This window comes from Pristis pectinata, chromosome 11, assembly GCF_009764475.1.
Source record: "Pristis pectinata isolate sPriPec2 chromosome 11, sPriPec2.1.pri, whole genome shotgun sequence".
NCBI classification, from domain to species: domain Eukaryota; kingdom Metazoa; phylum Chordata; class Chondrichthyes; order Rhinopristiformes; family Pristidae; genus Pristis; species Pristis pectinata.
This window is the reverse complement of record NC_067415.1, coordinates 25,502,256-25,516,178: the sequence shown is the minus strand read 5'-3', so window position 1 is coordinate 25,516,178 and position 13,923 is coordinate 25,502,256. Positions and strand designations below refer to the sequence as shown.

The 13,923-nt window shown below is 39.0% G+C and overlaps 1 protein-coding gene across 2 annotated transcripts in view; it reads left to right on the top strand.

The window, feature by feature from the left end:
- The window catches only part of b3glcta (beta 3-glucosyltransferase a), a 141,829-nt gene extending 129,043 nt beyond the window's left edge, over positions 1-12,786 (top strand). Inside the window, exons 14-15 of one of the 2 annotated variants that reach the window (XM_052026306.1) lie at positions 5,838-5,982; positions 12,349-12,786. In XM_052026306.1, coding sequence (XP_051882266.1) covers positions 5,838-5,982; positions 12,349-12,522 — 319 coding nt within the window. In that variant the 3' untranslated portion in view covers positions 12,523-12,786. The remainder of the gene's footprint in view (positions 1-5,837; positions 5,983-12,348) is intronic. The other variant, XM_052026307.1, reaches the window with a different exon arrangement.
- The last annotated feature ends 1,137 nt before the right edge of the window (positions 12,787-13,923 follow it).

The window sequence follows — 13,923 nt, the reverse complement described above, 5'->3', positions numbered from 1 at the left end:
CTCACTTGCCCCACTTTCTTGTACCTTGACATTCATCCCAAACTGGCCTACCTTGTCAAGAGATTTCTTCTGCTGCCGTGGCAGATTCTGCAGGTCACAAATTTGCTTCATCTCTATTAAAAGTGCCATGAAATGGTAAGTTCCTGCAGAGCCTTCGAGAAGTCATTCTTAACCCTGCAGGACTGTTAATTGACAAATTGGAGGGTGCAAGGGCATTACTGAAACAATTGAGATGAAATCCTGGAGCTGTATAAACTTGGGACCATGTATTTTTTTATGTGTAGCTACTTAAACCTTAATAAAGATGGGCAGCTTCATTTTATATTTTATTTTCTATCCAGTAAAATGGGACAATTTGTTTTCCCAATGAGTACAATTGCTGCTGAACACAAAGCAATCCACAATAACAATTTATTGAACGAGTTAATATCTTTTTTTTTCCTCATTATTGAAAAAGTTTTGGATATCCTGTCGTGTTTGTTTTATAATAAAAACAGAAAATGCTGGAAACAGCACGTCATACAGCATCTTTGGATAGAGAAACGGTAAACTTTTCACATCTGGGACCTGTTCTGACAAAGGGGTCCCAGACATGAAACTGTTTCTTTTTCGACAGATGCTGCCTGACTTGCTAAGTGTTCTTGCATTTTCAGTTTTTTCTTAAGATTTCCAGCATTTGCAGTTTTTGATATTAATTTTATAATGGTTTACGGAGTCTGACATTTGCCCCATAATATCTAGTTTTTGGCGCTTTTCAACCAAAATCCTATCTCTGGTCAACAAACCAGGCAGACTTCTGAAGGGTATAAAGTTCAGTCTTCCTCAATCTGTTTACAAGAACGTACTTGTATATTAGCACGGTCACCTGATGCTGCTGTTTTTATCAACATTACAATGAAAGATAAAGAGAGATCAACACATTTAATGTTCATTGTGAAAGAAATTTTTAATCGGCTTAAGCAATGCCTTCATGCTTTTACTGAAATATATTTTAATAGCATTGTTTAGATTTACTTTGAATTTACAAGATTGATTTGATTCTATAATAATCTTTAATTGTTGTGCCAGATTCATTCCTTAATGTACTTTCTGAGCAACAATGTGACATTTCTGTGGGCTTTTAAGTAAGTGACTAGAAAATAACTTTTCATCTTCATTTCAGTTGATGTGGCTTAGTGGAAGATCTCATCAACTAAACCAAGGCCTCAAATATCAGTTCTCAATTTCCCTTGCACAAGGCAGCCAGCTCAACACAGCCAACCCAGTATTTGGTAATGATGTACATTTTCAGAGAGAGGCAGCTTCAGACCAGCAGGCTGGTGGTCTGAGGCTACATTATATGTAGTTGCTAAGATGCTAAACTATTAAATTTCATACTTTTACTTTAGTTTTAACAAAAATTGCTAAAAGTTAATTAAATTAAGTATAATTGATGGAATTGTAAGCATAAACACTATTAAAGGTTTGTTCATGCTCTCTAACATGTTGAACGTTGTTATCACATCACAATAGGCTGTAGTAACATTTAATTCATAGCACTTATTTGCAATATGTGGGTAGTTTTATAGGCAACAAGAATTTCCTTATTAGGAATAACATTATGCCTTTTATCTTTTAAGTCTAAAGAATGCCTATGACAATTTCAATTGAATTTGACTGTGTTCATTGTGTTATCACAGTTTGTTAATATTTTAATCCCATTGTATGAAAAAAAAACATGTAGAAAGTAGGCAGTCATCAAAGTTTTAAACCCTGGAATGCAAAAATAATAAATAATGGGAAAATGGGATTGGAGAGCTCCAGAGATTATACAAAGAAAATCCGTCTTACTGAATTTTAGGGGAAATTGTTAATAATTTCTGCTGCTCATACATTCGTTGATATCTGGTTGCATTTCTAAACATGCAATATAGCAGTATCTATGCAATGTATTCTGCTTTTGAAATTAGGCCCTGGTGATAACAGTAGAACAAAATTTTGGAAGCTGAGTATATTGCATGGTAGCTAGTTTATTGCACACTTACCACTGAGTCCAGAAAGAATTTCTTTACACTGCTCAATATTTTATTTTTGTTTCAGCATTTCTTTCAACATCGTAATTAGTTTTCAGAACTGTAAACTTTACAGAGGGAATATGGAAAAGTTGACATAGGACAAGTGCAACTTGAAAGCAACAGAAAACATTTTCATACAAAAATGTTAAGAATAGAAAGCAACACAATTTTGTTCTGGCACTACTTATTAAAGATTAATAAGACAAGATAATCACTGAGACTAAGGAAGACAGCCAAAAGTAATCCAAATTAAGGTTAAGGTCCAGAGCAGTTTTCTTTTAGTAAAATACATAATCAGGGGTCAGGGAGCTTAATTTTGCAAGGACACTAATGTAAGCACATAACAACTGAAGATAAGGCCATATGCATAACCCCTGCAATATTATTCACAATCCAATTACTAAGAACGTGCAAGATCAGAGTAATCTGGTTACAGAATGAGCTGAAAATAAAGTGAGGACTTTAACAATGGAAAATTGGTGCAGAGATGCAAGAAAATGCTAAGTAAATTAACTGAAGATCAAAAGCTATATGTTCAATTACTTATTCATCCTTAAACACTGAACAGTTTGGTCAGTCTAAGATTTAACTGACTCTAAAATAAAAAAAACAATAACAAGAATGATGGGCAGATACTAAATCAGTGTGTGGTTGGGGGTCACATGCAGACCAACCTGAAAAGGATAGCATGTTTATTTCTCTAAAGGGCATTATTGAATTGATTTTACAGGTTCTCTTCTACTGATGCCAGCTTTTATTTACTATTACAGAGTTAGATTTGGTTGGAGTCATAAAGTTGTAACATAGAACAGTACAGCACAGGAACAGGCCCTTTAGCCCACAATGTTGTGCCGAACTAATTAAACTAGTAATTAAGTGCCTAACTAAACTAATCCCTTCTGCCTACACAATGTCCACATCCCTCCATTCTCTGCACATTCATGTGCCTACGTAAGAGCCTTCTCAATGTTTCCGTCGTATTTGCCTCCACCACCACCCATGACAGTGCATTCCAGGCACCAACCACTCTCTCTGTGGAAAAAAATGTGCCCTGCACATCTCCTTCGAACTTGCCCCCTCTCACCTTAAATGCATGCCTTCTAGTATTAGACATTTTGACCCTGGGAGAAAGATACTGGCTGTCTATCTGTGAATCTCATAATCTTATAAATCTCTATCAAGTCTCCCCTCAGCCTCCACTGCTCCAGAGAAAACAACCCAAATTTATCCAACCTCTCCTTATAGCACATGCCTTCTAATCCAGGTAGCATCCTGCTAAACCTTTTCTGCACCCTCTCCAAAGGCTCCACATTGTTCCCATAATGGGGCAGCCAGAATTGAATGCAATACTCCAGATGCGGCCTAACTAGAATTTTATAAAGCTGCAATATGACTTCCCAACTCTTGATCTTGGTGCCTCGACTAATAAAGGAAAGCATGCCATATGCCTTCTTCACCACCCTATCAACCTGTGCTGCCACTTTCAGGGAGCTATGGACTTGGACCCCAAGATCCCTCTGTACATCAACACTGTTAAGGGTCTTGCTATTAATAGTGTACTGTCCCTTTACATTTGATCTCCCAAAGTGCAATACCTCACACTTGGCCAGATTAAGCTCCATCTGCCATTTTATTGCCCACATCTGCAACTGATCCATATCCCGCTGTATCCTTTGGCAATTTTCTACACTATCCACAACACCACCAATCATTGTTTTGTCTGTAAACCTAGTAACCCACCCACCTACATTTTCATCCAGCTCATTTATATATATCACAAACAGCAGAGGACCCAGTACAGATCCCTGTGGAGCACCACTAGTAATGGACCTCCAGCCAGAATAAGTCCATCGACCATCACCCTCTGTCTTCTACCAATTCTGAATCCAAATGGCCAAGTTACCATGGATCCCATGCATCTTAATCTTCTGGATGAACCTCCTATGAGGGACCTTGTCAAACACCTTATTAAAATCCATGTAGACAACATCCACAGCTCTACCTTCATCAATCACCCTCGTCACCTCCTCAAAAAAACTCAACCGAGTTAGTAAGACATGATTTGCCCCACACAAAGCCATGCTGACTGTCCCTTATTAGGCTATGGTTTTCCAAATGCTCATAAATCCTATCCCTAAGAATCCTCTCCAGTAGCTTCCCTGCCACTGACGCGAGACTCACTGATCTATAGTTTCCAGGATTATCTCTATTTCCCTTCTTGATTAATGAAAAAACATTAGCTACTTGCCACTCCCCCGTGACTTAGCCTGTGGCTAGAGAGGATACGAAGATCTTGGTCAAGGCCCCAGCAATCGTATCTCTTGCCTCTCTCAATAATCTGGGTTATATCCCTTCAAGCCCTGGGGACTTATCCTCCACATCCTCTTCTTGGTAAATACTAACACAAAGTACTCATTTAGGACCTCACCCACATCCTCTGTCTCCAAGCATATGTTCCCTCCTTTATCCTTGAGTGGTCCTACCTTCTCCCTAGTTACCTTCTTGCTCTTGGTATAGAATGCCTTAGTATTCTCTTTAATCCTACTTGCCAAGGACTTTTCATGGCCCCTCCTGGCTCTCATAATTCCCTTCCTGTTCTTTTCTATCTCCTTTTACAGCACGGAAACGGGTCCTTTGGCCCACCACGTTCATGCTAACCTCTTTGTCCATCTACACCAATCCCATTTTCCTGCATTAGGTTCACATCCTTCTATGCCTTGCCTACTTAAGTGTCTGTCTAAATGCCTCTTAAATGTAATCCATCTCTTGCAGTGTATTCCAGCACATTTCCATTTCAACTACTCTCTGTAAGAAAACCTACCTCTCAGATCCCCTTTAAACCTCTCAGCTTAAACCTGTGCATTCTTATTTTTCATATCCCTTCCTTGGGGAAAAAAAATAACATGTCTACCCTATCTGTGCCTCTTGTAATCTTATATCTATCAGATCACCTCTCAGCCTCCTTCGTTCCAGGGAAAACAAGCCCAGCCAATCCAATCTCTCCCCATACCTAAAGTCCTCTGATCCAGGCAACATTCTGGTGAATCTCTTCTGCATTCTCTCCAGGGCTACATCCTTTCTATAGCTTGGCAACCAGAACTCCACACGATACTCCAAGTAATTGTTAGCCCAAGCTGTTTGAATTACTATTCAATAGTGTATTGTTACCCATGTTGCCTTTTGTTATTTCATGTAATGAATAAGCTTGAAAAGCCACATAGTCATCAGAAACGATCCCTTCAGCCCACTGAGCCCACACCATCAATCAAGCACCCATTTTTTTACACTAATCCTCCCCTAGCCCATTTTAAATCACCTATTACATGTCTTCTTAAAATGTTTTTAATGATCTTTGATAACTGCTCATTAAATCAACTACTAACTAGGGAATAAGTTCTACCCTCTCATACAAATGAACCCCATTAAGAGTCTCAATGTACAATATATTGCCCCCCCCCACCCATTTCTCAGTTCCTTACAACAGTCTTTTCATGGGTCTTGAAAAATAAAGGTTAATGCAGTAAAGAAACTTGAATATACCTCTATTATGCTAAAAAGATCTGAGAGTATGATTTTCCTCTCATCCCAAAAAAATTGCAATCAACTTTTCCATTGAGGTATTTTAGAACCTGTAGGATCCAGAAACTTAACAACGGGCTTTAAACATGAAACTCCAAGGCACTGTTAAATTGTACTGCAAAACTCATTTGATGCTTAAAATTACACTAACATATCATTTTGCTGTTCTCAGTTATAGCTCAATCTCTTTTTGTTCTTGTATAGAATTGTCTTTAGCAGAGAAGCTGTAAAGCAATTACTTAAAAGTGGATGCAGTTGTTACAGTAATGATGCACCTGATGATATGGTTCTGGGAATGTGTTTCAACGGCCTTGGTATCCCAGTAACACACAGTCCACTTTTCCACCAGGTAATCCTTTCTTTGAACTCTGTTTTTTCCATTAAAAAAAATCTGGTATAAATTGGAAGTAACAGACTCATTGGTTAATTATTTGCAAATAAGATCGAGGCTCATTTAATGTAAATAACATCTTTGTGGCTGGGGAAATCAGGGGACTGTCAGTGTCCAAAAAGAGAAGAATCACTTTAACATTTCAAGGACAGTATGGATGGCACACCAGGGCGGAAGGGCTCATTTTGATTTTATTTCAAATAACAACGATCTTAATTCAAGATACTGATGACTTATTTTTAGATCAAGGTTGACCTTGGTGTGTATTTCAAGTGATTTATTTTTATTTAACTTTTGTAATGTATGTTTTCAATTAGGTTCTGTGAATTAAAAATAACATTCTAGCACTACACACATTGACCTAGTGAATGAGTTTTTCTTTTTTTACCAAATGTTGAGGACTTCTGAGTTTCATAAAATATTAATGGTTTATCTGGTCAAGTCCTTTAAGCAGTGTACAGTGATTTTAGAATAAAACTGCCATAACTACCCTTGTTAAAAGGAAATAAACTACTTTTTAAAAAAAAAAATCTTCATGTTTTGTGTTCCATGACATACTGATATTTGTTACGTGATTTAATCACCCATTTACTGGAAAGGCCTAAATCTGGTACATTTTCACAACTTTATACTCTATCTCCTAATACTCAAAGCAAAAGAAACTTCTGGATCTGAAATTCTTGAAATCTGTGCCAATCTTAGACTTTGAATTCCATTCTCTTGCTCCTTTTTCCAGAGGGGAAATTCTCAAAATAGACTTATCAGCTTAGTCAGGATGTATACTTGTTTTTTTTTTTCATCAAATCCTTTCCATATATATAAATAATTTATCCATCATCGGAATCTCAAGGTCTCTCCCACAGTTGAGCTGAAGCTTACAAATGCATTTCCTTTTTGGTAAAGACCTTGTTCTAACTTTATTCTTCTCAAATAATAGTAGAAACATAGAAAACCTATAGCTGTCTATTTTTCTCAGCTCCATGTACCTATCCAAAAGTCTCTTAAAAGACCCTATCATATCCGCCTCCACCACCATTGCCGGTAGCCCATTCCATGCACTCACCACTCTCTGAGTAAAAAACTTACCCCTGACATCTCCTCTATACCTACTCCCCAGCACCTTAAACCTATGTCCTCTTGTGGCAACCATTTCAGCCCTGGGAAAAAGCTTCTGACTATCTACCCGATCAATGCCTCCCATCATCTTCTATACCTCTATCAGGTCCCCCCTCATCCTCCGTCACTCCAAGGAGAAAAGGCCAAGTTCCCTCAACCTGCTTTCATAAGGCATGCTCTGCAATCCATGCAGCGTCCTTGTAAGTCTCCTCTGCACCCTCTCTATGGCTTCCACATCCTTCCTGTAGTGAGGTGACCAGAACTGAGCACAGTATTCCAAGTGGGGTCTGACCAGGGTCCTATTTAGCTGCAGCATTACCTCTCGGCTCCTAAATTCAATTTCATGGTTGATGAAGGACAATACACCATATGCCTTCTTAACCACAGAGTCAACCTGTGCAGCTGCTTTGAGTGTCCTATGGACTCGGACCCCAAGATCCCTCTGATCCTCCACACTGCCTAGAGTCCTACCATTAATACTATACTCTGCCATCATACTTGACCTACCAAAATGAACCACTTCACACTTATCTGGGTTGAACTCCATCTGCCACTTCTCAGCCCAGCTTTGCATCCTATCTATGTCCAGCTGTAACCTGTGACATCCCTCCACACTATCCACAACACCTCCAACCTTTGTGTCATCTGCAAACTTACTAACCCATCCTTCCACTTCCTCATCCAGGTCGTTTATAAAAAGCACAAAGAATAAGGGTCCCAGAACAGATCCCTGAGGTACACCACTGGTCACTGACATCCATGCAGAATAGGACTCTTTGCCTTCTGTGGGCCAGCCACTTCTGGATCCACAATGCAATGTCCCCTTGGATCCCATGCCTCCTTACTTTCTCAATAAGCCTTGCCTTGCCTTACTTTCTCAAATGCCTTGCTGCAATCCATATACACTACATCTACTGCTCTCCCTTCATCGATGTGTTTAGTCACATCCTCAAAAAATTCAATCAGGCTCATAAGGCAGGACCTGCCCTTGACAAAGCCATGCTGACTATTCCTAATCATATTATACCTCTCCAAATGTTCATAAATCCTGCCTCTCAGAATCTTCTCCATCAGCTTACCAACCACTGAAGTAAGACTCACTGGGCTATCTCTACTCCCTTTCTTGAATAAGGGAACAACATCCGCAGCCCTCCAATCATCTGGAACCTCTCCCGTCTCCATTAAAGATGCAAAGATCATTGCCAGAGGCTCCACAATCTCCTCCCTCGCCTCCCACAGCAGCCTGGGGTACATCTCATCTGGTCCCAGCGACTTATCCAACTTGATGCTCTCCAAAAGCTCCAGTACTTCCTCTTTCTTAATATCCACATGCTCAAGCTTTTCAGTCTGCTGCAAGTCATCACTACAATCACTAAGATCCTTTTAAATAGTGAATACTGAATAAAGTATTCATTAAGTACCTCTGCTATTTCCTCCAGATCCATACACACTTCCCCACTGTTACACTTGATAGGTCCCATTCTTTCACGTCTTATCCTCTTACTCTTCACATACTTGTAGAAGGCCTTGGGTTTTTCCTTAATCCTGCCTGCCAAGGCCTTCTCATGGCCCCTTTTGGCTCCCCTAATTTCCTTCTTAAACTCCTTCCTGTTAGCCTTGTACTCTTCCAGATCTCTAACATTACCTAGCTCTCTGAACCTTTTGTAAGCTTTTCTTTTTCTTTTGACTAGATTTATTATAGCCTTTGTACACCATGGTTCTTGTATCCTATCGTAACTTCCCTGTCTCATTGGAACATGCCTCTGCAGAACTCCACACAAATATCCCCTGAATATTTGCCACATTTCTTCCATACCTTTCCCTGAGAACATTTGTTCCCAATTTAAGCTTCCAATTTCCTGCCTGAGAGCTTTATAATTCCCTTTACTCGAACTAAACGCCTTTCTAGTCTGTCTGTTCCTATCTCTCTCCAATGCTATTCGTAAAGAAGATAGAATTATGATCACTATCTCCAAACTGCTCTCCCACTCAGAGATCTGACACCTGACCAGGTTCATTTCCCAATACCAAATCAAGCACAGCCTCTCCTCTTGTAGGCTTATCTACATATTGTGTCAAGAATCCTTCCTGAACACAATTAACAAACTCCACCTCATCTAAACCCCTCACTGTATGGAGATGCCAATCGATATTTGGGAAATTAAAATCTCCCATCACAACAACTGTTATTTTCACACCTTGCTAGGATCTGCTTCCCTATCTGCTCCTCGATATCCCTGTTACTATTGGGCGGCCTATAAAAAAACACCCAGTAAAGTTATTGACCCCTTCCTGTTCCTAACCACCCACAGAGATTCCGTAGACAGTCCCTCCATGATGTCCACTTTTTCTGTAGCCATGACACTATCTCTGATCAACAGTGCACTCCCCCACCTCTTTTGCCTCCCTCCCTGTCCTTTCTGAAACAACTAAAACCCGGCACTTGAAGTAACCATTCCTGTCCCTGAGCCATACAAATCTCTGTAATGGCCACCACATCGTAGCTCCAAGTATTTATCCAAGCTCTAAGCTCATCCGCCTTGTTCACTATACTCCTTGCGTTAAAATAGACACATATCAAACCATCTGTCTGAGCACGTCCCTTCTCTATCACCTGCCTACCTTTCTTCTCGTACTGACTACAAGCTTTCTCTATTTGAGAGCCAAACACCTCTTCCCCAGTCTCTCCAGTTTGGACCCCACCCCCCAACAATTCTAGTTTAAACTCTCCCCAGTAGCCTTAGCAAACCTCCCTGCCAGGATATTGATCCCCCTGGGATTCAAGTGCAACCCATCCTTTTTGTACAGGTCATACCTGCCCCCAGAGAAGCCCCAATGATCCAGAAATCTGAATCCCTGCCCCTCACTCCAATTCCTCAGCCACGCCTTTAAGCTCCACCTCATTCTATTCCTATACTCTCTGTCACGTGGCACAGGCAGTAATCCTGAAATTACTACCTTTGCGGTCCTGCTTTTCAACTTCCTTCCTAACTCCCTATAGTCTTTTTTCAGGACCTCTTCCCTTTTCCTACCTATGTCGTTGGTGCCAATATACCATGTTCTCTGGAGTGGTGAAGGCTGAGAGATCTGATTGAGGTCTATAAGATTATGAGAGGCATAGGTAGAGTAGACAGCCGGTATCTTTTTCTCAGGGTTGAAATGTCTAATACCAGAAGGCATGTGTTTAAGGTGAGAGAAGGTAAGTTAAAAGAAGATGTGTAGGGCAAATTTTTTTTACACAGAGAGTGGTGGGTGCCTGGAATGAGTTGCCAGGGGTGGTGGTGGAGGCAAATACAATAGAGGCACTCAAGAGGTTCTTAGATAGGCACATGAATGTGCAGAAAGTAAAGGGATGTGGACATTGTGTAGGCATAAGGAATTAGTTAGGCATTTAATTACCAGTTTAATTAGTTCAGCACAACGTCATGGGCCGAAAGGCCTGTTCCAATGCTGTACTGTTCTGTGTCCTATTGCCAAACTATGGTCTTCCATCTGAAGAGACAAGAATGTCTATTTATGGGAAGTAATGACCCATATGTCACTGAATGCTGGAAATATTAAACTATCCACACTGGAGAATGGATGGAACACGAGGCAGAAGGACTCATTTTGAAAGTGAAAATGCTGGGTGAAAATTCCATGGAGTTCTCCCAACTTTGGTAACTTTTGGAACCCTGGAAAAATAGTGTATATACGTAGTTAAAGCATTTCCACATACCTTAAATTAACTGGCAGCAGAAGATTGTAGGGCCCAAATGAAAATTTCAAGTTTCCGTGTCATCTTACTCTCTGTTCCTTTTCTCAAGAAAACATTCCTCTTCTTTTTACACCTTACTGGCCTATTTCTGTTACATCATTAATGTTGAAAATGATCCTACAACCTTCTTGTTCGCAAGCTTCTGTTCCAGTTCTGTCTTAACATTTCAAAGGATGAAAGTAAGTTCATTTGTTAAGTATTTATTTTAAACGTATAAGGTCTTGGTCAGGAATCTGATAAACAAATTACTGAACATTTTATTGATCAGCCATTTCCAATTAAGAGGCGATTGGTTTTAAAGCTATCTCAACCTACCAAAGCGCATAACCTCAGATTTCCTCAAACTCTGCACCATCCATCACCTTATTGCCCATTCTCTCAACCCATGTGTTTTTGTAGACTCTTGGTGCCATTTCCCTACCTGGCTCTGTATCATCAGAAAACTTAAAGAAAGGACAAACTGTAATATATTTCAAGTCATTAATGTACAGTGACTACTTTTTGATGGTATATTGAACATATATAACCTTTCAAAAACAATAATTAGAATTATTAATTTCAATTTACTTATTTATTTGCTATATTTTTGGTGGCATTAGAACATTATGGAATTTTTATACATGTAATGAAATATGAACTTAATAAGTTGTAGGGTACACAATTGATTAGAGAATCAGAAGGAAGATTTTCAACCTTTTCTTTAATGATTTCATTTTTTTCCTGCTTCAATGCAGTTATCATTGTAATGTAGACAAATGTGGATGTTAACAAGTGTTCAGCAAGGTCTTATAAACAGAGATACAGGTTCTGTTGATGATACTTGAAGAATGAGTGTTGGACAGAACTCTTTCACTTTTCTATGAATACTGCCATGATTGCTTACAAGCACTGGAGTGGGCTAACCTGGTATAATGTTCATCAAATGATAGTATATCTAATAGTGCCACACTGTACCAAGGGTCTCATACTAAAGTGCCTATCTGAATTATGTGTTCCTCAATTTTAAGCAGAATTTGAGCCCATATCCTTTTACATCAGTGAGAGGGAGCCACCACTGAACTCAGACTGACATAATAGTAGAGCTTATTTTTGAAAATCGCCTTAATAAGAAAGAATTTGATGGAGCATGGATGAGCAAGAGTGCATCTGACCTTGATGATTGGCAGTGAGATTTAAAATCAAGAAATAAGAGGAGGACTAAGAATGTGGGTGAATTAGAGTCAGCAGTTTCTATTAGAAGAATAAAGAGAAGGAAATTTGAGAGAGAATTAAATAAACAATGATAGTGATAGATGTTTCTTTAAGGATAGTGTTCATTGAAAAATCTTAATCATGTAGCTTCAAAAGCTACAGAACTGGATATCTTAAAAAATTCTCATGATTGAACTAAATAGAAAAAATATCAATTTTGCACAGAAAATAATTTCTAACATTTCTTTATTATTTTCTAGGCACGGCCAATGGACTATTCAAAAGACTACCTTAAACACCAAGTTCCAATTTCATTCCATAAACACTGGAATATTGATCCAGTTGATGTCTATTTCACTTGGTTGGCAAATGAGGATGACCTCAAATCATACCAAATAACAAAGGAACCTAAGAAGGAAAGGGAAGAATTATAAATGCCTTTTAAATAACTCCCTTAATCTTCACTAAGACTTGAATGCTAGATGCATTCTGATTGTCAAAGCACCCTCTAAACATATACTTTAATAGTTTTTTTTCTTTATTCTTTTATATTGCTAAGTTAAATCTTGACTTGTATAGGTAATTTTCTTGGTCAGCATTTAAAATGGTATTTCTGAAAAGGTGTGTGCCAACTATGCTTTTCTGATAATGTTGAAAGAGTTTGTCTAATTTTGTAAAAATAAAATCTTATCTATATATAATTATTTTTTGCTGTACATAATTCATATCCTTGCTTTGATTGGACACTGTGGTCAAGAACAATTACCCTGGGGTCTAATTTTATCCCATCACCTCTGGCAGGATTAATTACCATTCCATTATATACTATGTGATTGTATTTACAGCATAGAACAGTACAGCGCAGGAACAGGCTCTTCAGCCCCACAATGTTATGCTGAGGCTTCTTCAAGGTCAATGGATATTATTGCTGATTTCCTGCTTCAGCATCATTTTCCTGCCCAATCTCCATATCCCTTGATTCCTTTAATTTACAGAATTCTATCGATCTCTGTTTTGAATGCAATCACCGACTAAGCCTCCATAGCCCTCTGGGTTAGAGAATTTCAGATATTCACCACCCTATGAGTGAAGAAATTTATTCTCATTTAATGTGTAAATGGCACTCCCTTTTTTTGATGCTGTGATTCCTAGTTCTAGACCCTTTAACCAGGAGAAACAGCTACCCCATTTCCATCCTGTTGACCCCTCAAAGAATATCCAAGTAAAGTTTGAAAGACCTGCATTAGCTGAACTTTCGTGCATCCAGTGGACATTTTTATTGGGAAAGTACTTCCTCGGTATTAGGTAGGGATTTCTAGAATTTTGACTAAGGAATTGCAACATTTCCAGATCAAATGGTTTGCAGAGGAGCCTGAGAGTGGTGGTATTCCCAAGAGTCTGCTGCACATTAACTTCTGGGTATCAGAGTTTGCAGGTTTGGAATGTATTTACACACAAGCCTTGGTGAGATGCTGCAGTGCATCTTGTATATAGTATATCCTGCAGCCACAATGTGTCAGAGAGTAAATGTTTATAGTGATGCATGAGGTGCCATCAAGGGGGCTGCTTTGTCCTGGAAAGGGCTCAGCTTCTTGAGTGCTGGAGCCACATTCATTCAGGCCAATGGACAATATTCCATTATATTCCTCATCTGATTTTTGTAGATGGTAAAAGTTTAATTTTATAGACTAGGAAATGTGTTTGCTTCACTATATTTAGTATTTAGCTAAAACTTGCTTGAAAATATTTGATATCCCTGTTAGGTAAATCATACCTTTTGACCAAACCTTTGAAGGGCTCTCTATTGAAGTCAACTGAATTGTTTATATTTCTGG